General features: G+C 40.9%; 1 protein-coding gene across 3 annotated transcripts in view; it reads left to right on the plus strand.

The window, feature by feature from the left end:
- The window catches only part of LOC140715373 (myoferlin-like), a 276005-nt gene that overhangs the window by 206257 nt on the left and 43365 nt on the right, over nucleotides 1-26383 (plus strand). For all 3 annotated transcript variants that reach the window (XM_073027462.1, XM_073027463.1, XM_073027464.1), the window contains 3 exons: nucleotides 5633-5772; nucleotides 12922-13010; nucleotides 14156-14251. In XM_073027462.1, coding sequence (XP_072883563.1) covers nucleotides 5633-5772; nucleotides 12922-13010; nucleotides 14156-14251 — 325 coding nt within the window. The remainder of the gene's footprint in view (nucleotides 1-5632; nucleotides 5773-12921; nucleotides 13011-14155; nucleotides 14252-26383) is intronic.

Genomic DNA, 26383 nt, shown 5'->3' on the forward strand with positions numbered 1-26383 from the left:
TCCCTCCCACTGCTTGAGGAACGTTGCACTGCATGTGACTTCTGAAAGTCCTTCATAGACAGTTGGCCAGATCAGGAGAATAATCTTTTGGAGCTGGTCCAGCATCATTCCTAGTTTAGTCCAACAGTCCACCTCAGTAAGCATGCTCCACGTATTCATTTACCCCTCTCATATTTTTCTCAGCTTCCTCCTTATGCAATGCTAATAGCCATCCCGGTCTAAATATGAGGCAATTTGCAGATATTCCGCTCTGACACAGCAATGCACTAAATCTGGTGATCTATACTTTTGACTCTAAGAATCCCTTCTGGATATTGCTTCTGCCTTCAGAAATTTCTCTTAAGGGCTCGCAGGAACGTGGGAGAATGTGGTACTGAGACTGCATTTGTATAGATCTCAACCCAAGCAAAGATGGCTAGATGCTCCACTTGATCCTATGAAGAACTTGAGTAGCCCAATCCACTTTCCTACCCAATATTCTATTTTCTTCAAGGATTTATTCAAACAACTTATCAAGCATTCCAGTGCTCAAATTCCAAATTTCAGGCAGCATATTTCTTAAAGGTTCTTCCTGTCATCTTTGATTCTTTCTCAAACATCGTTAAACCATACTTAGTGACTACCAACTCTTAAGCCACATATTATAATCAAATCTTGTAGCATATTTAGAAAGGAAAATGCTTTTAAATAATGGCTTAGGATGCTTTTTTTAAACTAAAGAAATTCTCAACCTGGGTTTTTAGATCCTTATTTTTAACTGATCTCCATTCAAATACAGACACAATTTCTTTGTGCTTAGAGCACTGTTTTCAGGTCAATAAATTGAAAAGCCCATAGAGCAGTAGAGCAAAGTATAGGCCCTTCATCCCATGATGTTGTGCCAGTCTTGTAACCTACCCTAAGATCAATCTAACCTTTCCCTCCCACATAGCCCTCCATCTTCTTTCATCCATGTGCCTCTCTAAGAGACTCAAATGTCACCAATGTATTTCCCTCTAACACCAGCTCAGCAATGGTTTCATGTACCTACCACTCTTTGTAGTTTTTAAAAAATAGACCTACCTCTAACCCTCCCCATACTTTCCTGCAGCCACCTTTAAAAGTATGTTCTCTTATATTAGCCATTGCCTCTCTGGGAGGTGGGGGTGGTGAGGAAGACTCTGTCAATGCACTTCTATCAAGTCTCCTCTCATCCACCTTCACTACAAACAGAAAAGCTCTAGCTCGCTCAAACTTTCCTCATCAGCCATGCTCTCTAATCCAGGCAGCATCCTAGTAAATCTCTGCAGACTCTAAAGCTTCCACATCCTTCCTGTAATGAAGCGTGAGATTGCTGTACTGTACAAAGGTCCTAGGCACATTTGTATATCTAGTGTGCTAAGACTTTTGAATAGTACTCTATTTGTCAGCATGGAGCGGAGAGTGAGTTTGTAAGTCTGGCTGGAGCAAAGGATGTTGGGAATGGCGAGGGTGGAGCAGGAAGGGTGTGGGACAGGTGGCAGCGGAGGAGTGCCAGTGGCAGAGGCAGGAGTATGGCACAGGTGCAGATACACCCTGCCCTGAGCATCAGGCAAGGTGATTTGATTCCAAACAACTGGTTTATTAATCATTGCAGAATGTCTCCCTGGTGCTTCTTGCTTCCTGCTCCCTCCCCTCTCCCCGCCCCCATCTCACTCTCAATCCACAATAGAAACCCATATTATCATCACTCACGTGTCATGAAATTTGCTTTATGCTGCAGCAGCAGTACAGTACAATACATAAAATCATTACCGTACTATACTGTGCAAAAGTCTTGGGTAACCGAGATACATGTACTGTATGCGCCTAAGGCTTTTACACAGTACTGTGTGTGTGAAGTCAGTTAAGGATGCAAAGTGATGTCAAATGGCATAAAATTACATCACAGTTTAATTGCACCTGGGTATGAGATCCAAAAGAACAGTGAGAGTGGAATAAGCAGAGGCTTGAAGCCTCTGTTCTTTCAGTTAAAGGACCTGCGGTTATGTGAACCTCTACCGAGGAGTCTGAAGCTTCACAGTTCTGGATTGGTATCTTTAATGATTCTTTTTGTTGCTGCTTCCACCGTTTGCAGTACTCGTGTTCTGTGCCATCACCACAACACCTCGTCAACAATTGACCGCTTCTCACTGGAATTCTGTTCTCCATTCCTGCACCCTTTCACGCACAAGGTACCTCTGACTCTCCAAGTTCCATATCCCCTCCCAGAATCACCAGTGTTCTCCACCACCTGAGTAACTGCACTCTGCAATAAAAAGTTATCCTGGAGGAAAAGCTTGTTCTACCGTGGGTTCCATACATGTAGTATGTTGTAGCCTCCTCATCAGAAATGATCTTTACAGTGGGCTAAGGGCAACGTTATCCTGGAGCTCCTGGCATGATAGCCAACATGACATTGTGAAGGTACTGCTTCACAAGCCTGACTGATTACTTTGAGGTAGTGACAAGCAAATAGATGAAGTTAAAGCAGTGGATGTGGTGCTTATGGATTTTAGTAAGGCATTCGACAAGGTTCCCTCTGGTAGGCTCGTTCAGAAAGTCAGGAGACATGGGATCCATGGAAACTTGGCTGTGTTGTTTCAGAAATGGCTTGCCCGCAGTAGGCAGCAGGTGGTAGTAGAGAAAGCACATTCGGCCTGGGCATCGGTAACTAGTGATATTCTGTATGGGACACCCTGCTCTTTCTGATTTATTGTTTTATATATATATAATAAATGACTTGGATAAGGAATTGGAAGGGTCAGTTAGTAAGTTTTTAGATGACACAAATGTTGGTAGTGTTGTGGATAATGTAGAGGGTTATAGGTTACAGTGAGGCAGTGAAAAGATGCAGAGTGGGGCTGAGAGTAGCAGATGAAGTTCAGTCTTGAAAAGTGTGAAGTTATACCCTTTGGAAGGTTAAACTTGAGGGCAGAGTACAAGGATAATTGAAGGATTCTTAGTGTGGAGGAACAGTGGCATATTGAGGTCCCTGCCCATCGATTTCCCAAAGAACCACGCAAAATGATAGGGTGGTTAAGGAGGCGTAAAGAGTAATGGCCTTCATTAGCTGGGAGATTAAGTTCAAGAGCCTTGAGGTAATGTTGCAGCTCTGTAAAACTTGGGTTAGACCATACTTTTGGAGTATGGTGTTCAGTTCTGGTTGTCTCATTATAGAAAAGATGTGGAAGTTTTAGAGAGATTGCAGAGGAGATTTACCAGGATGCTGCCAGCATTAGAGAGCATACCTTACGAGGAGAGGTTCAATGAGCTGGGCTTTTTTTTTCTTTTTGGAGTGAAGAAGAGAGATGACTTGATAGAAGTGTAAAAGATGATGAGAGGCACAGATAGATTAGACAGCCAGCACCTTTCTTCCCCAGAATGGAAATGGCTAATACAAAAGGACATAATTTTAAGATGATTGGAGGAAAGTAAAGGGGAACTGTCAGCAGTTGTAAAGGGTGGTGATAGAGGTGAATTAGATCAGAGAGATTTAAGACTTCAGAAGTCTCATGGATGAAAGGAAAATGGAGGGCTATGTGGGAGGGAAGGGTTAGATTGATCTTGAAGGAGGTTAAAAGATTGGCACAACATTGTGGGCCGAAGGGCCTGTACTGTGCTTTATGTTCTATGTATGTACCTTACTTCATGTTTTATTTGAGCAATTTGGATAAAATTGGTTACTAATCTTCTAACTTATAAATTTGAGTAGTTATCCACACAAATCAAAAGTGATCATCAATATTGAATGCATAATTGGTTTTAGCTAAGTGAAGATTTCCATTTTCAATGAAAATTCCTTCGAATCTGTAGATGCTTTCCGAGAAATGTGGTTTTTTTTAAAAGGAGCATTGAAGAAAATTTCAAGTATTGAAGAGAGACTTGAACTTGTCAGATAGAAGGTTATCCTTGTAATCTAATAAAGAACAAAATTTTGAGCATATTTGATCACTGGCATGAGGAATAATATCTGTTTCGATTTGATTTATTCACATCATCAATCATTTTCCATGTGCAATGCACAGTGTATTTGGATATCAGAGAAGTTGACATTGATGGGTTTAAAAGGTGAGGGTGGGGAGCAATGAACAGTAATTAGATTTCATTTGAGTCATTTATTTGATACTGCTCGCTACAATTTAACCTTTTTCCTTCTATCAGGATTAAAAGGATTTCTTTAATTCTCTTGATGGCTTAGTTAGTAAAGACACCACCCAACATAACTTTAAGCAATGCACAGGAAGTTTCAAGTTCAACCACTGGTTTGTTCTTTTAGCTCACGCATGGGAACCTTGGTCTTCTCTAATCCTGGGCCAAGGAGAGTAAAGTTAAACTGGCCAGCTTCTGACCACAAGCCTGTTCAGACATCCATTATTACTCAGTGACAATTGTGGCTTTGATGAAGCAAAATTGATCAGCTTTTGCTCAATCCTTAATAGTACATGATCAGTTAATTGTTTATTGAAAGGCTACCATGTAGCCCAAAAGCTGAATTTTCTGACTTCTATCCCCTTCCTTTCTAGTCCTGATGAAGGGTCATGGCCTGGAACATTGACTGTTTACTCCCCTCTATAAATGCTGCCTTGGTTCCTTAAGGCTGCTATAGCTGGTGGGGGAGAGGGGGGAGGAGGTAATGGGGATAAGCTCCTACTACCTATTAGATGCTCACAGTGGCATGCATCTCAAATAGCCTCTGACAATCAAGTCCAGCTCCTGGCCTTCATGTGTGGCTTAGCTACTAAGCCCAGTGGGACTGTTTCTACTGACAGGAGAAGGGGCAAATGCGGGTTGCTGGCACTTTAAAACCATTTGCTTTGGGTAGATTGGGCGTATCGGCTGTGTTTGGCAGCTCACCTAGGAGAAGGAAAACTCTGATCTCAAACATCCACTGCTTTGCGGCTGTACCCACTAATGGGGTAGGCTACAGGTGTAAATTTCAAGGAAAAATCTGGAGCTGGAGGCCCCAAAGGCAGGCCCACGTTGAGTTCAACGCTGACTGGCAACTCCTGCCACGCCACTTGTGCCAAGCTATATCACTTCCTGCCTGTTCCTTTAGATTCATCAGCTTTGTGGAGAAGGGCAACAGCTTGCCGTCAATGTTGTGCTGTCCTGGTTAGCGTACTGGCTTGCTTATCATGTAGACAGCTGCTATGCAGCATCCATGGTCAACTCCGACCAATGGAGGGCCTCCACATGTTGCCTGACCTGCTGAATTCCCGCCGCACTTTGTGCACGTTGCTCTGGATTTGGGGCATCTGCAGAATCTCTTGTGTTGAGGATGTCACCTTTTCAATATCGTCCCAATGTGGCCAATCCAGTCTTTAGATATTGCGTAACTGGTGCCTGTGCCTACACCTCTGTACTATATATCGTTTTGAAGCTTCATAATGTACAGATTGAATTTCTTTTAATTTGGAGAACAATTGCTGGTGCACTTCACAAGATGTCTCTATTAGTGCAGAGAGGTGTCTCAACTATTTTTGGGAAAGCAAATTTTAAGTGTAATCATCAATGAAAAGTTGAAAGGAGAAGCCTTTACTTTTATAATAAATAGTTTAAAACCTATTTTAAATTGCATTTTGATCTTGAAAAGTGTGGATCCGCCACTGACGTGTTTTATTTTCTGATGCAGAACGTAACAAAACTTTAAATGAGCATCTTGGACCCCCTGAGGAACGCCTCGCACTTCATGTTTTGCGGCAGCAAGGACTTGTACCAGAACATGTGGAAATGAGGACCTTGTACAGCACCTTTCAACCCAACCTTATACAGGTAGCCCTTGAGTCTGATGTCTAACCAGCAACAGTTTTGGAGTGAGTCATCTTACTTGTGCTATCTTGGAAAAGAAGGCCCAGAGAGAGCATTTCTCAAAAAAAAACTTAGAAGCAGTGAGTGTGAATGTAACCCTTTACTGGTAGGGACACCTGACAATGAAATTTCATTAATTAATGATCTTCAAAAGAAATGGGCAGGACTGTTGAAGCACAAGATGTTTTTCCATATTGGATCATTGAAGACTTGACCTAGATAGAGTGGACAGGGAGAAGATGTTTCCATTTGTGGGGAAAGTCTAAGACCTGAGTGCATCGACTCAGAAAACAAGGACATCTCTTTAGAACAGGGGTTCCCATCCTGGGGTCCTTGCTTAGTCCATGGCATAAAAAAGGTGGGGAACCCCTGCTTCAGAACATAGATGAAGAGGCATTCTTTTAGCTAGAGGATGCTGAATCTGTGGAATTCATTGGAACAGATGGCTGTGGAGGTCAAGTCATTAGATAGATAGATAGATAGATACTTTATTTTTTTTTCCAATGTCCCATACACTTGTTGTAGCAAAACTAATTACATGCAATACTTAACTCAGTAAAAAATATGATATGCATCTAAATCACTATCTCAAAAAGCATTAATAATAGCTTTTAAAAGGTTCTTAAGTCCTGGCGGTTGAATTGTAAAGCCTAATGGCATTGGGGAGTATTGACCTCTTCATCCTGTCTGAGGAGCATTGCATCGATAGTAACCTGTCACTGAAACTGCTTCTCTGTCTCTGGATGGTGCTATGTAGAAGATGTTCAGAGTTTTCCATAATTGACCGTAGCCTACTCAGCGCCCTTCGCTCAGCTACCGATGTTAAACTCTCCAGTACTTTGCCCACGACAGAGCCCGCCTTCCTTACCAGCTTATTAAGACATGAGGCGTCCCTCTTCTTAATGCTTCCTCCCCAACACGCCACCACAAAGAAGAGGGCGCTCTCCACAACTGACCTATAGAACATCTTCAGCATCTCACTACAGACATTGAATGACGCCAACCTTCTAAGGAAGTACAGTCGACTCTGTGGCTTCCTGCACAAGGCATCTGTGTTGGCAGTCCAGTCTAGCTTCTCGTCTAACTGTACTGCCAGATATTTGTAGGTCTTAACCTGCTCCACACATTCTCCATTAATGATCACTGGCTCCATTTGAGGCCTAGATCTCCTAAAGTCCACCACCATCTCCTTGGTCTTGGTGATATTGAGACGCAGGTAGTTTGAGTTGCACCATATCACAAAGTCCTGTATCAGTTTCCTATACTCCTCCTCCTGTCCATTCCTGACACACCCCACTATGGCCGTGTCATCAGCGAACTTCTGCACATGGCAGGACTCCGAGTTATATTGGAAGTCTGATGTGTACAGGGTGAACATTAGGTACATTTAAAGCAGAGGTTCATAGGTACTTGATTAGTAAGGGCATCAAAGGTTATGGGGAGAAGGCAGCAGAATGGGGCTGACAGGGAAAATATATCCGCCATGAATGATGGGGTAAATAGCCTAATTCTATGTCGTATGGTTTTTGCATTTTTTTTTCCTGCTTGCATATTTCTAATCTTTTCAAATGCAATAAAAGACATTCATTATAGCTTGTGCAAATGAAATGGGTAAAGAAAGTACAGGGCAGATCTGTAGAAAATGCAAACCTCTGCAGCAGAGCAGGATGGGTACATCTGAAAATCAGAATTAAAATCAAATGCAGGAATTGCCTACTGACCAATGATTTTTTTGTCTAAAATATTGCCTTTCCACCTTCTGCGGATACTGCCTGAATATTAAGTGATTGCAACATTTTCTGTTTTTAAGATGGTGTAGTTATACTGACGATGTTCTTCAGGGTAGATGAGTGTATGTGATGCCCTTGGGGAAAGAATATAATGGGTAGAGTCTTAGTTTAATTGTTGTGAGTGGAGTCTGTGATGCTTGGCTTTAAGTACATTGGGTAGAGAAACCAGTAATGCGGTGCCTTCATAGTCACTATTTCATAAATCAGTTGATTATTGCACATGGTTCTGAACACTACCTTTTAGAAAACATGTTAGCCTTGAAGAGCTTAGAGGAGGATTATCTGCAAATTACCAGAATTAAGGAATTTGAATTTGAGCAGATATTAATAATAATAAAGGATTTTTGATTAAAGTACTCTTCAGTACTTTAGCCTACTAAATATTTTAAAGGGTTCCAAAGAGAAGAAAATGGTGGTTAGAAGGCAGTTGATACCAGCCCAATGTATATGGTTAATATAGTTAACAAATGTCCTTAGAAAACTAATGATTTGAGGAAATGAGTCAAGATCTCCTACTAAAGACTATCTTTGTTCCAGAAATCACTCTTGTAGTGTTGTACAGCCTGTAGCTATCAATATTCCATTCCCGTGGCTCATAAACATCTGTATATTTTGAAGAGCCAAAGGAACATTTAAAAAAAAAAGTGATCTCATGAGCAGGAAACTAGATGGATAGACAGATCACCAAGTCAAGATGTTGCAAGAAAATCTTAAACTAAAGCTATCAGAATTGCTTTCCACCATGCAGATCTCAAAGGTTCAAAGGTCCAATTTAAAGTCAGAGAAATGTATACAGTCAGCCCTCCTTACCCGCAAGGGATTGGTTCCGGGACCCCTCACGGAAACCAAAAAACGTGGATGCTCAAGTCCCTTATTCAACCTGTCTCATTGCGGTGGACCTTAGGACCCAGTGAAACCCCAGACCTTATTTAACTTATCTCAGTGTGGTGGACATTAGGACCCAGCGGTAGAGCTCTGAATCCGCAGTGTTTCTGTTCATGAAAATAATCACAATCACATTTGAAAATAAAGTGGAAATAATAAAGCAATTGGAAAGAGGTGAAACGCCATCAGTCATTGTAAAAGTGTTAGGCTACATCGGTCAACGATTGGAACAATCTTAAAGGATAAAGTGAGAAAGGCCCTGCCCCGATGAAAGCTACAATTATTACTAAGCAATGCAGTGGTTTAATTATTGGGTTTTGAGTTTTTGATCCTCCACATCAACCTGGCACATTTCCAAGCCCGGCGCTGAAACATACATTCTTAAATGTTTTATATGCATAGAAAAGTAAAATATATACTATATACTAAGACAAATGTTTGACTAACTGACGCTAAATAATACCGGATATACCTGCTCCGTCTTACTTAGTAAGAGAACTTGTGATTTTTTTCGATCCCGATCCACGATAACCCACGCACATCCTCCCGTATACTTTAAATCATCTCTAGATTACTTATAATACCTAATACAATGTAAATGCTATGTAAAATAGTTGTTATACTGTATTGTTTAGGGAATAATGACAAGAAAAAAAAGTCTGTACATGCTCGAACAACAAGTGCTGGAAGGGCACTTCCGGGTTTTCTCGATTCGCAGATAAGAAGGGCCGACTGTACAATACACATCCTGAAATGCTTTTTCTTTGCAACCATCCACGAAAACAGAAGAGTGCCCCAAAGAATGAGCGACAGTTAAATGTTAGAACCCCAAAGTCCATCCCCCTCAACTCCCTTCCCTCCCACGCATAACTGGCAGCAAGCAACAATCCCCCCTTCCCCCACCGGCAAAAAAAAGCATCAGCACCTGCCACCGAGCACCCGAGTGAGCAAAGCAAAGACACAGACTTGCAGTTACCCCAAAGACTTCACGTTTCACCGGGTATACAACAGACCACAGGCTCTCTGTTTCCCTAATAAAGGAGAAGATGTTGTCTCTGTTTTCCCAGCAAGAGGGAGACGTAACAAATAACTAGCGGGGTTATGATGTTAATAATCTGTTACATCACTTTTTCTGAGCTCTGTGCCAAAAGATCTCGGGTCTCCAGGCACACAGCCACAGATATCCCAACTCCCCCAACAACACATGGGTCTCCTGCTGTGACACCAATGTCAATCTGCCTGTCTCCAGAGCCCCAAGATCCTAGGCTTCCAAATCCGAGCCAGACTCTTAGGCCGAGCCCCTGGCATGCCGAACAATGGCTAGTTATGAAACCCCAAGAGCAGGTCTTTTGATAAACCAGATATTTGCAGTTAGTGCTTTCCCACAATGAAGAGGAGATTGCCCAGCCATTGAAGGGAACAGATTTTAAGGGTAGCAGGAGAGCAATAATTGATATCCAGTCCTGAAATTATCTAGAATTGGTAGGAATAAATTATCTGTTTTTGGACAGGTTGAAGGAATTATCATCTTGCATATCCTGCCATGTATTGTGCCTCAGGGATAATGTCCTTTGGGTCCCTTGCAACAAAATGTATGGGAGAACATAGTGAAAAGTGCTGTTTTTGATGCAGAGAAATGTTTAAAGGTCATTTGGAGTTGATACACATCTTCTTGAATAAGGAACCAAGGATTGGCTGAGCAGTAGGATGAGGAATGCAAATGTACAGACTTGAGAAGTTGCAGTTCAACCATGCATTATATCTCAGTAGGCAATCTGTGGACGAAAAGAGATGTATGTTTTTAAAAAAAGAAGGAACTTGGATAGGTTTGAAACAAATTTTGATGAACTAGAGAAAAGCCAGAAATTCATATGGAAGTGACTAAAAGCCTTGCATTGACTGGCATGCTATTAATTAAGCTTAATAGAGTGATGAGCTGTTACCAAATCAGTGGAGTATCAGTCCAAAGCTGTTGTGCTGAAATTTTCCATCTCCTGGTCAGCCTACACTTTGAGCCTTGTCACAAGTAGAACTAGAAAGCACTTGGTCTCTGAAGTCTCTGTGTAGAGGTGTCCTAAATACTAAGCTATCTTCAAAATGATGTACCCTTCAGCCTTCAAGGGTGAATACGCATACTAAGCAGAAGAGAATTAAAATAGAACACTACTTTTTTAAGCTGTGACTGCAGATAAAGGAACATAGATCATGTTAACCAAGTGGTTGTCATTATAGATCAGCAACCTAGGTTATGTGAGTTTAAAACTTGCTGCCAAATTGTGACTCTGAATTAACTGAACCAAGTGATTTATCACCTTGACAAGAAAAAAAACTCATTACTGCCCTTCAAAAAAGGGAACATAATAGTTATGGTCTGCATGAAACTAAGGAACATGGAAGGTTTTTGATTCCCTGGGCATTTTAGAAATATAATTCTGCTTTCCTTATGTCACACACAATACATTTTCAAATAGATCTGTTTCACCCTAATTAAGTTTACTTATTCATCCAACAAGAAGATATGTTTGTAATTTGGATGATAGAAAATATGTAGAATGGATCTTGGTGACTGTAGGGATGACTTACAGTGGATTGATAAGCTTGAGCATTTAGACATTAAGAAAGAGGATGTGCTGGAGCTTTTGGAAAGCATGGAAAGTTGGATAAGTTTCCGAGACCAGATGAGATGTACCCCAGGCTATTGTGGGAGGCAAGGGAGGAGATTATTGAGCCTCTGGCAATGATCTTTGCATCATCAATGTGGACAGGAGAGGTTCTGGAGGATTGGAGGGTTGCAGACATTGTTCCCTTATTCAAGAAAGAGAATAGAGATAGTCCAGGAAATTATAGACCAGTGAGTCTTAATTCAATGGTTGGTAAGCTGATGGAAAAGATCTGGAGAGGCAGGATTTATGAACATTTGGAGAGGTATAATATGATTAGGAATAGTCAGCATGGGTTTGTCAAAAGCAGGTCGTGCCTTACGAGCCTACTTGAATTGTTTGAGGATGTGTCTCAACACATTGATGAAGGTAGAGCCATAGATATAGTGTATATGGATTTCAGCAAGCCATTTGATAAGGTACCCCGATGCAAGGCTTATTGAGAAAGTAAGGAAGCATGGGATCCAAGCAACCTTGCTTTGTGGATCCAGAATTGGCTTGCCCACAGAAGATAAAGAGTGGTTTTAGATGGATCATATTCTGCATGGAGGTCAGTGACCAGTGGTGTGCCTCAGAGATCCGTTTTGGGACCACTACTCTTCATGATTTGTATAAATGACCTGGATGAGGAAGTGGAGGGATGGGTTAGTAAATTTACTGATGACACAAAGCTTGGGGGTGTTGTGTATAGTGTGGAGGGCTGTCAGAGGTTACAACGGGCCATTGATAGGATGCAAAACTGGGCTGAGAAGTCTGAGGTGGTTCATTTTGGTAGGTCAAATATGATGGCAGAATAAAATATTAATGGTAAGACTCTTGGCAGTGTGGAGGATCAGAGGGATCATGGGGTCCGAGTCCATAGGACACTCAAAGCAGCTGCGCAGGTTGACTCTGTGGTTAAGAAAGTTTACAGTGCATTGGTCTTCATCAATCATGGAATTGAGCTTAGGAGCTGAGAGATAATGTTGCAGCTATATAGGACCCTGGTCAGATTCCACTTGGAGTACTGTGCACAATTCTGGTCACCTCACTACAGGAAGGATGTGGAAATTATAGAAAGGGTGCAGAGGAGATTTACAAGAATATTCCCTGGATTGGGGAGCATGATTCATGAGAATAGGTTGAGTAAACCCTGCCTTTTCTCCTTGGAGTGGTGGAGGATGAGAGGTGACCTGATAGAGGTGTATAAGATAAGGAGAGGCATTGATCGTGTGGATAGTCAGAGACTTTTTACCTGGGCTGAAATGGCTAACAGTTTTATGGTGCCTGGAAGTAGGCACAGAGGAGATGTCAGAGGTAAGTTTTTTTACGTAGAGTGGTGAGTGCGTGGAATGGGCTGCCGGCGACGGTGGTGAAGGTGGATACGATAGGGTCATTTAAAAGACTCCTGGACAGGTATATGGAGCTCAGAAAAATAGAGGGTTATGGGTAACCTTGGCTAATTTCTAAGTAAGTACATGTTCGGCACAGCTTTGTGGGCTGAAGGACCTGTATTCTGCAGTAGGTTTTCTAAGTTCTATGTTCTAATGTTGATCATTAGAGCAAGAGGAACCAAATGGCTTTATCACCTGATGGTGATCAGGTACTATAGTGGAACACAAGCTCTGGACTATGCCCATCCAGATTAGCTCATACCTGATTTGCGTTTTTAATAATATTCAGTCCTGTCAAAATAAGCAGTCACATAATACTGGAGTTTTCCAAATTGTTATCCAGTGTTTGTTTCTTCCCATATTTTATGTATTGATTTTCTCAAACTGTGCTATCTCTTGCATTAGGGAAAACTTCAGATGTGGGTTGACATTTTCCCAAAGAGTTTGGGACCACCTGGGCCACCTTTTGACATTACACCCCGAAAGCCCAAAAAGTAAGTATGGATTATATTAATCACCTCTCTACATTAGTTTGTGCTGATGCAAGTTCTCAGTAAGTCTTCACTGAACATCAATTCCATTTCTCTGCTGATACTACCTGACCTACTTGGTGTTTCCAGCAATTTTATTTCAGATGTCCAGTATCCGCAGCTCTTTTTCCTATTTTCATAACGTTTTGCTTCTTGATCTATGTGAACCATCTTCTGACAAGACAAAAATTATCCCAGTGCACTCATTTAACTAATAAACCTTCTGGCTGATGCAAAATAAGCAAAATGTGTTGTGCCTATTGCATTTTGTTTTATTGGCTTGATATATTATTATTGGTGAGACATTAATGTATGCCAAAATATATCAACATAATATTTGTTTTTGTGTAATCCCTGCAGATGGCTGGTTAATGGATTCTTTGTTGTGTAATGGTCATTTAGAGTCCTGTAGTTACCAAGAAAACTGACACAAGAGCATCAGTAATCTAAAAGAAATAATAATTGCCCCAATTATCTTTTCTGAGTGATTGTTTAATGGTCTAATTTATACATTTTACTAATTTTCCTGGAGACTTTACATCTAATTGCAGACTTGGCATCATTGCCTCTTAAGAATAAATTTGGCAATGGCTTCTAGTTCGAATTGTTACTTAATGACATTTTCCCCATATAAATGTCAGGTGATATCTGAAGTGGTTTTGATTGTGATTCTTCTCACTGTTAAGTTGCTTGCTAGCATTAGCTAGTTTGAAAGCTGCCTGATTGCTATGAGGCAACAGAGTAATAATAATATTAGAAGTATTATTGCAAATAATACTAGAAGTAGACTTCAAAAAACGGAATATTGTGAACATTGACAGTTTGAGCCCAGGAATTATTTAGTGCAGTATTAATGTCTGAGCTTGGTATCAAATTCTACATTGCTGTTTCAGGAGATGTTTATACCAACAAATTTTAAATGACTTAATACATCGAGTTTAAAAAAAAAAGTTATGCTGTATTCTCATGGTTTTTTTTGTAAACACCTTCAAACTGTTTCTCAACTGCTTTATCCTATACCTTTAATAATTATTTGAAGGAAAGTTGGCTAATCCTAGTTGTTCATGTTTTGCCTTTCAATGCCTTGTCACTATCTGTACACCACGCAGATATTTCCTGCGCTGTGTAATATGGAATACCAGCGATGTTCTTCTGGATGAAAAAAGCATTACTGGAGAAGAGATGAGTGATATCTATGTTAAAGGGTAAGTAAGTAATTCCTTAACTGGTGTAAAAAAAAATATAGTTTTGCTTGTATCTAAAGTCCAGACATGACCTCAATGCTTGAATTGTTAGTCTTATTTGCTATCTACTGCAGTCCTGCTCTCTATCACACCAACAGTGAAAGTAAAGTGGAGTTCATGTGCAGGCCAATCGAGACCCCAGGGGAGTTGCTGGTATTTGGAATATTACTTATACGGATGGTCTGATGAAAGACCTATGGAACTTGGGCCTTGAAAGGCTCATGACCTTGCTGACAATTTCCTTGCCATCAGAAGTTCAGAAGTGCTGCAGGTGGGAGTTGTGGGCATGAGTTTAATGTGATTTTTCATTTCCTTTATAGTATCTCTGAATAAAAGGGCACTTTGTTGAACACCACTGATAAAATATTTAAACTGAAAATATGTTACTCATGTTTTCTTTTATTGATTCAGTGCTTGTAATCTCGATGATGAGCAGGTGTCCTGCTTTCAATCAGATCATCTGTTTGAAGCAAAATTGAGGGGCTGGATAACAGAGCTCAGGGAAAAGCCCTTAGTAGACCCACAACATTGTTGAACTAATGACATCAAATGCCCAGCTAAACAAATCACTTCTGCCAAAACAATGTCCATATCTTTCCAGTTCAAGTGCCTATCTAAAGGCCTTGAATGCCCTTTCATGTTTCCCTCCACCACCAACCCTGGCAGCACATTCTAGTTGCCTACCACTCTGTTGTTATGAAAAAGAACACTTCCCCACACATCTCCTTTGAAATTACCCCCTCACCTTCAAGGTGCGCTGTCTGGTAATAGACATTTCAACCCTGGAGAAAAGATGTTGGCTGTCTTCTCTGGTAATTATAAATCTCTATCAGATTTCCCCTCATCTTCCACCGCTCCAGAGAAACCGACCCAAGTTTGTCCTCCTGTCCTTGTAGCACATGCTCCCTAATCCAGGCATCACCCTGGTAAGCCTCCTCTGCATCCTCTCCAAAGCCTCAACATCTTTCCTATAAAGGGGCAACTAGACTGAATGCAAAACCATCAGACGTGGACTAACTAAAGTTTTGTATGGCTGAAAATTCCATATGTTTGAACTCATTTCCTTGACTAAGCATACCAAATGTCATCTTTATCACCCCAACAATATGTGTAGCCACTTCCAGGAACTTGGACCCCAAGATCCCACTGCATATCAAAACTGCTAGGTGTCTTGCCATTAACAGTGTGTACTGGCTCTTACATTGGATCTTCCAAAGTGCAACAGGGCCGCCGTTTAAATTCTCCAAACAGTGGAAGTGCCTTGCATTAAAACCTTGCAATTAGGCCATTGTTTTCCAATTGCTCATAAACTTTGTCCTTAAGAATCTTGTCTGGTAACTACTTGATCACTAACATGAAACTCGTCAGTGCATGGTTTCAAGGATTATCCCATTTTTCCTTTGAAAAATAGAGCAACACTAGCTACTCACCAGTCCTGTGGGACCTTCCCTGTGTCTGGAGAACATCAAAATATTGGTCCAGACCCCAACAATCTCAATAACCTGGTGTATATCCCATCAGGCCCCGGAGACATTGACCTCAATATCTTTAAGAGACCCAACATTACTACTTTCTTTATCTCAAAATGCCCTAGCAAGTTAGCACACTCCACACTTATCTCCCTATCCTCCATGTCTATCTCCTGGGTAAATATTGATACAAGGTACTCATTTAGGACTATACCTTTAACCTTGAGAGGTCCTAACCACTTCTCAAGTTTGCCTTTTATTCTTGGGGTTCTCTTTAATCCTTCTTGCCAATGACATTTCATGGCCCCTCTTGGCTTTCCTAATTCCGTTCTTGATTTGTCTTCTGGCTTCTTTCTAATCCTTTGGACTGCACTTTGATTTCCTACAATGACGGACACATGAAAGCAGTTGTTAGTGATTAAAATGTGCTTCAGTTAATTTAAGCTGAACCGTCCGATTTGATTTTTTGTGCAATTCTGAACATCTGGAAATATCAGTATTTGTGACTTCAGTCAAAGTGATTTGTTCAGTGAGACTGATTCAATGACATTGGAATGCATACTCATTAATATTGTGAAGGTTCAAGGCAAATCATTATGGATCGGTACTACAGTGGGTCAAGATACTTCTATATCATTTTTCAATCCAGGTCCCAAATATTTGCATTATGCCAGCTGCCCCTAATTGAAGCCATGGTTTCACCTCAATCTGAATTTTTAGGATGTGAAAAGGGGATATATAAGCACATGGAAAACATTATTTGACCTTAATGATGCATTCCTGTCCAGGTATCTGCCGTGTTGTTTTGGTTTTCTCCTCAATCCTTCTCTGAAGATGCTCCATTGTGTATTTTGATAACAACTTGCTACCTAGAACAGAACAAGAATATTTGATCGATGGGAGCCAAGTCTTTCAACCAAATTTACAGTAGTCATATTGTGGGCTTAATCCAAGGAATGCAGTGTGGCCACTGTTATATATGATTTGCCGAGCTTTAGTTTTGATGGTCCAGTCTTAGAAGACTGAATATATTTCCTTTCTCTGAGCAGAGTAGAAACATCGGGTGAGGTGTTCACCCCATTAGTCATCCTTCACTGTTTTTATTATATACTTGGATGTTTAATGGTCTCCTATGTAGAGGATTATATCAAACTGTTTGTGCTCAATGTATTCACCTCTTTGAAGTGGAAAGGAAGATTTATTGCCAAAAAACTTCCAATGATAAATTTACTCACTCTACCAGCCAGCTTCTTCACCCTCACCTCCACCCACCCACCCACCAACCCCTTACATGATTTCACCTGTCACAAGCTAGCTTGTACTCCATCCTTTCCTCTGACCTTTTGATTCTGGCTTCTTCCCCTTTCCTTTCCAGTCCTGATGAAGAGTTCTGGCCCAAAATATTGACTGTTCATTTCCCTCCATAAATGATACCTGACTTGCTGAGTACCTCCAGCATTTTGTGTGTTATTTGCCCTGGATTCCCAGCATCTGCAGAATCTCTTGAATTTGCTCTACCAGCTTTTAGCTTCCAATTTAATCCATCGTTGGTCACGAGATACCTTGCAAGACATTGACTTGCACCAGATGGTTATGAATATATAATATCTACTTTAGTCAATGTAGATTGTTAAAGGAGCACAAACAACACAAACAAAATTCTGGAGGAAGACAGCAGGCCAGGCAGCATCTGCGGAAAAGAGTACTGTCGACATTTCAAGTCGAGACCCTTCGTCAGTCCTGCTGAAGAGTCTCAGCCTGAAATGTCAACTGTACTCTTTTCTAGTGTGTTGCTTGGATTTCCAGCATCAGCAGATTTTCTCTTGTTTTATACGAGGGGTGATTGATGAGTTTGTGGCCTAAGGTAGAAGGAATCAATTTTAGAAAACCTAGGCACATTTATTTTTACTACATTTACATACTTAGTCCAGCAGTCATGGAGCATACGGATCCCTTCTTTGTAGAAGTCGGTGTCTTGGACCTCCCAGAAGTGGTCCACAGCAGGGGTGATTGATAAGTTTGTGGCCTAAGGTAGAAGGAGATGAGTTATTAACTTCAAACTTTCTACATTTTCACTCAAAGAGTTGAACTGCACGTACATGTAACAAGAGCTGTATAACTCATCTCCTTCTACCTTAGGCCAGAAACTTATCAATCACCTCTGCTGTGGACCATCTGGATGTCCAAGACACTCTCGTTACATGCATGTACAGTTCAACTCTTTGAGTGATAATGCAGAAAGTTTGAAGTTATTAACTCATCTCCTACTACCTTAGGCCACAAATTTATCAATCGCCCCTCGTATTGTTAAAGGTAATCTTTTTTAAAACAAAACAATGAAATCAGCTTTTCAAAACATTCTAAATGCAGTTTGAGAGAGCTTTTGCTAAATGTTTGAGCATCCCAGATATTGTGTAGCAATATGACACATCCAGGAACAGATTATGTATTTTATTTTCAAAAGTCATTAAATAATTTACTTTCCATCCTGCCGCATTTTCCCCTTATTAGCTCCCCCATTTCCCAAAACTTGTATATATAATCAATGTACAGCTTGTTTTCACTCACCCATAATGGATAGTTTTTTTTAAAACCCAGGAAGTGAATATGTAACATATACACAGTCCATGACTTAAAAAAGACAAGACATGGAATGGATAAAACTCGTTGAATGAAGAACTTCAAATTCTAGCAAAAGAATCTGCTGATTGTACACAACTGTGTGACCCAGTTGCAAGAATTACTTTTGACTCGTAATAGAAGAATTAACAGTACTTGCAACTGGGATACAGCTAGCTAAACATTTCAGTATATCTGTTTGCATTGGTATAAAACATTGTGGTACACTGTCCAAGGAAATTATTAACAATTTAAGAATATTGTTTTTGACAAGAAGGGAGTTATGTTTTTAATTAGAATTCAAGTGGCTAATTATGTGAAATGTATTTTCACCCATACCTCCATTTTACAGTTGTTCCTGTTCATACTACGTGTATTTCCTTTGACTAATTTCCCTTCAAGTTTTCATTTTGATATTATTTGAGAAAAGTTTATCCATTGCAAATAAAAGCAGGAAGTGGTTAGCAGACCAGGTAGCATCCATGGATAGAGAAACATCATCATGCATTGACTGATCATTTCTGTTGGAACATGACAATATAATAATACTGACTGTAGGGCTGAATCTCATTTCTTGAAGTTCAGAGCTTTGGAGCAGTTGGTAGAGTCCCACAGCGCCAGTGACCTTGGTTCAGTCCTGACCTGCGGTGCTGTCTGTGTGGAGTTCATACGTGTTTTCAACCAGGTGCTCTCATTTCATCAGACACCATAAAATACTGTTTTTGTTGGGTTAACCAGCCATTTTAAACAGCCCCTGGGGTGGGTGGGTGTGTGTGTCTGTCTGTCTCTGTTTGGGTGGAGCTGATAGTTATGGGAGAAGGTATGTTAAAAGGAAGTAAGGAAAGTTTGGATTACCCGATAGGTCAAATGGCCTACCATGCCCTTGGTGAGATAGAAATGAATACCAACATGTTGCTGCAAAAAGATCGATGGAAAACAGGCCAAAGGAAGGGTTGGGGATAGAAGAGTTGAGTGCAGAGGTACAGGGAAGACATCTGCCAAAAAATAAATTGTTGTCATTTTTGATTTTAGCAGTGCAGCACAGAGCAGACCTTTCCAGCTCTCCAAGCTATGTCATTCTGAAACCCCACAACCCCAGTTAACCCTAATCTAATTACAGGGCAACTTACAATGACCATTTAATCTACCCAGTATGTCTTTGGACTGTCGGAGGAAACCAGATTACCTGGGCATTCCACAGGGAGGAGAACTCATTACAGAACAGTGCCAGGATTAAACTCCAAACTCCAGAGTGCCCCGAGCTGTAATAGCGTAGAGCTAACTGCGATGTTACCATGACGAAAATCAATGGAAGGTTTTATCACTGAGCCAAACTCCAAATTCACTGAGGTGTTAGAAGGAAGTTTGAGGTTTTCTGAGATGATTACTTGGGGTATTAATACTTGTGCTGTTCAGTACAGTCAGACAGAAAGTAAAGACAAGGTTTGTAATTCAGCTGGCATTTGCTAGTTTGTGATGCCATTTTGGTCGTCTTGTGGCCACTAGAGGGAACGGGCAACAATTGGATTACATCATCTCTTCAAGCAACCTCTCCAAGCAAAAAAAAATGCCTCAAGGTCGGAGGCATGAGAGAGAAGTAAGGGAAAAAATGTGATTGCAGAGAAAAGTGGTGGGAATGGATTGATGGTCAGAAGTAAAGTGAAGGGAAGAGGCATTCTGTGGCATTGGAAGCTTGCAATCACTGACACTGCAGAGGAGAAAGAATAGTTTTATTGTTAAAGTGCCAGACTAGAAGGATGAAATAGTGATATGGATGAAAACAAATTTGAGGTAGTAAACCAATTCATTTGGAAGATTCCATGCATCAATGCTTCGATCTATGGATTCAGTGAGAATAAGGGTCCCAGAAAGTTCTCATTGATAAAATGTTGCCCATCTCCCAGTAGGTTTTTCTTTGCATTGAGTCAATCTTCAATGTAAGGTTTTTTCTCTTACAAAACTGAAACATCCATTTTGCTTTGAGGCTTAGGAACCGAGTAAAAGTAACAACACTTGTGAAATTCAGATACTTGCTGTAGATTTTTGCCTTTGCCGCCTGGATAATTTGCACAGTTGTGCACATGACCTTACCCAAGTGACAAATGTTCACTGAACTTCAGTGAATATAATTGGATTTACTGGTATCCTGCTAAGACCTAATTCACAATACTGATTCATTATGATGCTCTTAGCCTCTACGGCCATGTATCCCTTCCCCACACTTGCACTTTAAAATGATCGTGCATATGAGCTGCACTCTCCAGTGCTTGGGGACTTGGTGCTTACCCTGTCCTCCGCAGATTGGTGAAGAGGCTGTCTGTGAGATTTGGATTTGGGGCCGGCCTGGTGAGCCAGCCTGGTGCTGAGATGTGAGACTCTACTCTCACCTCCTGCACTCCAGCCTCAACCAAGTGAGCACTGCCATGTGTTGATAGGCCACCTGTACCCTGCAGTATCTCTCATCGCCACCTGCTGGATGTGCAGGAAATTGCCCTCTCCCCTTTGGTTATGCAGCTCTCCAAACCCAGAGTTTCATTGGTTATAGACATAACATGAACACTATTTCTGTTTGTACTCTTGCACCTGTGAATACATTCTGAGTACTAAGCAAGGTAAGAGTGTGTATGATGCAGGAATTTTGAGATGTTCTGTCCTGCCATCTTCCACCTAATCTTGTATCTGTAGTCATACCCATGCCAGTGTAACTGAGGCAACTGATTAGCAAGATGTGCTGATAGATAGATAGATAGATAGATACTTTATTCATCCCCATGGGGAAATTCAACATTTTTTTCCAATGTCCCATACACTTGTTGTAGCAAAAACTCATTACATACAATACTTAACTCAGTAATAATATGATATGCATCTAAATCACTAACTCAAAAAGCATTAATAATAGCTTTAAAAAAAGTTCTTAAGTCCTGGCAGTTGAATTGTAAAGCCTAATGGCATTGGGGAGTATTGACCTCTTCATCCTGTCTGAGGAGCATTGCATCGACAGTAACCTGTCGCTGAAACTGCTTCTCTGTCTCTGGATGGTGCTATGTAGAGGATGTTCAGGGTTTTCCATAATTGACCGTAGCCTACTCAGCGCCCTTCGCTCAGCTACCGATGTTAAACTCTCCAGTACTTTGCCCACGACAGAGCCCGCCTTCCTTATCAGCTTATTAAGACGTGAGGCGTCCTTCTTCTTAATGCTTCCTCCCCAACACGCCACCACAAAGAAGAGGGCGCTCTCAACAACTGACCTATAGAACATCTTCAGCATCTCACTGCAGACATTGAATGACGCCAACCTTCTAAGGAAGTACAGTCGACTCTGTGCCTTCCTGCACAAGGCATCTGTGTTGGCAGTCCAGTCTAGCTTCTCGTCCAACTGTACTCCCAGATACTTGTAGGTCTTAACCTGCTCCACACATTCTCCATTAATGATCACTGGCTCCATATGAGGCCTAGATCTCCTAAAGTCCACCACCATCTCCTTGGTCTTGGTGACATTGAGACGCAGGTAGTTTGAGTTGCACCATATCACAAAGTCCTGTATCAGTTTCCTATACTCCTCCTCCTGTCCATTCCTGACACACCCCACTATGGCCGTGTCATCAGCGAACTTCTCCTGTCCGGCCAGTTTTATTATTGCCACTTGTTCCTAAGAAGAGCATTTCATAGTTCCAAAACCAAATTCTTTCTGCACTGTATGCAGACACAGTGGCTATATTCTGTTGGTTCCATACTTTCTCTTCCTATTATTAGCATTGTGTTTTTGTTCTTGGATGCAAACAGATCTGTACTTTGAATTGTTATTTTGTGGAATGAAGTGCTTCAAAATACCAGCTTGTTATGATTGAGTATTGTGAAAGTGATTGCAACCGCCTTTGCATGGTACAATGATGGAATTCTTTGGTAGCAATGTTTTCCCCTCTTTTTTTAACAAAATGAATCAGAATAACATTTGTCACACCCTTTTAATAGTTCAGTTTGTCTGCTTCCTCTCCTTTCTTTAATGGAATGTAAGATCTATTGTGTTTGATAGAGGAGGGACTCTCCTCCATGATGTAGAATGCTCTTAAGTTTACCCTTGGTATGACTACCATAAGAGCCAATTACTAAACAAAAGTTAGCAAAGTTTATATTTCATGGTAATTTACAAGTGATGAACGAGCTATTTTGTCATCCCCAGTCAGGTGAAGGTCATTCCTAACTGTCTGAGACCCCCTTCACCAAGGTATCCTTGAGTGGTGTCTGTGGGCTTGCAGTGTGATGTTTGGCTTCTGAAATTTTTTTCCCTGTTTTTGTTTGTAAAAATAATATAAATTTCATCCTCAGTGTCACGACACATACCGGTGATAATAAACCTGATTCTGATTGATATCTAAGTGGGTTCCTAAGTTAGGGGTATATATGTAAATGAAGACAGTAACTATCTTGAGTTGACAAAAAATGATAAGTTCTCTTCAGTATCTTCCTCCTAAGCAGGTCTTTTCCACTTTGTCTGCAATACTCCCTGTATTTTCTAAGTAAGTGTGTGTGTGTGTGTGTGTGTGTGTGTGTGTGTGTGTGTGTGTGTGTGTGTGTGTGTGTGTGTGTGTGTGTGTGTGTGTGTGTGTGTGTGTGTGTGTGTGTGTGTGTGTGTGTGTGTGTGTGTGTGTGTGTGTGTGTAAAAAATTTTAAACACTCTGTTTCAAGTTTATGACTGAATAGCTTTTTCTCTCCCCTGACTTAAGGCCAGGTTAGATCTCATTTAAAAATAAGGCCCTGCTGCTCATATCTGCACTATCAGTATTCCCTGAAGCCTTGTTAGGGTTTTGCTAAGTAAATGTTATTTTTTTGTTGGTGGGGGGGTGCACACAAATATGTTAAAACATATCTGCTAACTGACAAATTGGTTCTCGCCTGCTTGTCTTGCAGGATTTTGTCCCATTGCGTTAATGTAGCTGCCTGTCATGGCATCAAAATATGTGTCTGTTATTATTCCTTTGAAAGTCCAAATGAGTAATTTCCTTGAAAGTGCATGATGTTAAAGGCACATATAACATGTGTTTGTTATCATTCCTAACCCAGTTATGCTTAGTGCTGTTTTGCATAGTTGGGGCCAAGGCCACATCACAGGATGACATGTAGCTTGTCTTAAATAAATAAAGCCAGTCATGACCCATTTGTTTTCATTTTTTTTCCACTGATTGCCTGCCCTGGAAGAATAGTTCTGTGCCAACAGGAAGACAACAGCAGAAACACTAGCGCCTCAGTTTTCTGTCGCGGCTTAACTGATCAGATTTACTGTGTGTGTGAGATTGAGAAATCTATGCAAGAGTTAAAAGCAAATCCTACCCTGCAAGTCCACAGCTCCAATGGGTTGCTTCCCGCCTCTTCTTCCCCCCCTCCCCACTACCCCCTCCCAAACATTCTCCCGTAGGATATAAAATTATCTTATTGACAAACATACTTTCCCTAAAGCCCACAAAAATTCCATCAGTTCCTCAGGGACTTGAGCCACTTCTTTTTCTCTCTCTTTTTGGCTATATTTCTGGAATAGCCTGCTGTGAAATGGCAAAGTTCATGGTTCATCTGAACTTTTGAACCCCTGTTCGTATTAGTCGCAGTGCAACAGTCTAAATCAACCCAGCGCAGTTTTTGTCGGCAGAATTCTGCATATGCCTCGTCTGGGTCATTTGGCAGGCGAAAATGTTCTTTTATTTACTTAGTGTAAGCCATCAGTTTAATAACGAGCAGGGATTTGAGATAAGTGAAAGGAGTACCTTGAGAAAGCTGATATTGTGTTGGTTCATCAGTTTACTGAACTCTGTTTGACCCCCCATATTGGAGGCTTCCCCAGGACAAGTCACAGCAGCATTGACAGTCAACGCTTCCTATCCAGTTTCACATGCTGCAGGGCTGGGAGTTCACGGGAACAAGCCGCAGATTGCTGCAGGTTGCACAATTTAGCTCAGTCTGACCATTTGTAAATACCTTAAAAGCTTATTGATCTCCACATACAGTACCCGGGTTAAAGAGCTGAGGCTAAATTCAATAAAATTTCAGAAAAATACCTGCCAGCTAATATTTGCTTCTGAAAATGTCCAAAAATAGTTCCTTTTCATCTGTACAGTTACTGCTTTGTGGCTAGGTCATCAGGATTAAATTGGTATGATCAATGAGAAGAAAAATGGAAAAATAAAATTGGTGAGGGAGCACAAAGAAATGTGGAGGGGAAAACAAAATCATTCCGCCTGGAATAGTGTCAGGTCAAGTTGCTTTGCACAGGTTTTCATGAAATAGTTATTGAAAGGGAAAGTATTGGTTTTTTTTTAAATAGTGCACTTGGGTTTGAAAAGGGGAGCAAAGGTACATATATGGTAGTGTAGTGGTTAGCACAGTACTCTACAGTACCAACAATGTGGGTTCAATTCCCGCTGCTGTCTGTAAAGAGTTTATACATTCTTCCCGTGACCACTTGGGTTTACTGAAGGTGCTCTGGTTTCCTCCCACAGTCCAAAGACCTATCGATTGGTAAGTTAATTGGTTATTGTAAATTGTCCCATAATTAGACTAGGGTTAGCTAGGCAGCAAGGCGCGAAGGGCCAGAAGGGCCTATTCTGTGCAGTATCTCAATAAATAAATATTTTGCAGAGGAGTTGTGAGAGATGTTGTAGGCATTGGTCTCCAAGCTCATGGCAATAACATTAAGGGAGACTGAACCTTGAGCTGCCTCTTTGGAAGAAGAACCTGAGACAGGGTTTGGAACAGAGTAAAAGATGAGGTAAATACTACAGAGATATGAAACTGCATCTGCTCCTTGAAGGAGATTTCATTATCATAGTGACTTATTGCAATCCATTCTGTTGTTTTCCCTCATCATGTGCTAATCTAGAAATTTGTCAATGTATGAGTTTGCACGGAGGAATCAATGTAGAAATGGTACCGGAATTATATCCAGTGGATGTAATCAATTCGAATAAGCAAATTACATAATATTTAATCAGAAACTATTTTGGCTAAATTGGGAGTATGTTTTCTTTCCCAGTGTGTGCGTAGTATTTGCAGCGACAATATTTATTGCCACTTCTAAGTTGATAATAATGCCAGGCAGCAACTTACTATCTTTGACCAAATGCAGTCACCATCTGTTTGCCAATAACAGCGGAAAGTGTATAAAAGGAATCAATGGTATTGTTGCCCAACAAAAATCCATGGTGCTCTGCAATTTTCAGTTGACCTGTTCATGAGTCAAGATGTTGTAGACTTCAACAAAATCGCAATGTGAAGAATCGCTTCCTGATATTATTCTAGAACAGCCTAGGTCTATTTATCAAATTGTCTGTTGCCACTCTCTCCATCTGATCACATCTTCTACCGAAATACTCGATCAAGTTCAATCAGGGGTCCCCAACCTTCTGCATGCCATGGACCCCTACCAATAACTGAGAGGTCTGCGGACACCAGGTTGGGAACTACCAGGTTGGGGGTTCTTCCCCCAAGCCATCAGACTCCTCAATACCCAGAGCCTAGACTGACACCAACCCACTGCCCTCTACTGTGCCTATTGTCTTTATTGTACTGCCTGCACTGTTTTGTGCACTTTATGCAGTCCTGTGTAGGTCTGTAGTCTAGTGTAAAGTTGTTTTACGTAGTTTCAGTGTAGTTTTTGTATTGTTTCATGTAGCGCCACGGTCTTGGAAAAACGTTGTCTTGTTTTACTGTGTACTCTACCAGCAGTTATGGTCGACATGACAATAAAAAGTGACTTGACTTGAGTTCAATAGTATTAACTATTTCCTAAATGCATCAGCTAGATTGATGAGTAACTTTGGGATGTTAACTTGGTCTGTGAAATTTGCTTTAGTCACTTCTTTCATTTATGAGGTGGGCGAGTTTCTGGCAAAACTATTCACTGCCACCTCCTCTGTTCTATTTGCCCACCTGTAATAAAATATGGCCCAAAATCTCTAGTCCATCTGCAATGACCAAGTTTGTGGTGTTGGGTAGGGAGTTACAAGAATTTTGA

This window comes from Hemitrygon akajei, chromosome 23 (assembly GCF_048418815.1).
Source record: "Hemitrygon akajei chromosome 23, sHemAka1.3, whole genome shotgun sequence".
NCBI lineage: Eukaryota > Metazoa > Chordata > Chondrichthyes > Myliobatiformes > Dasyatidae > Hemitrygon > Hemitrygon akajei.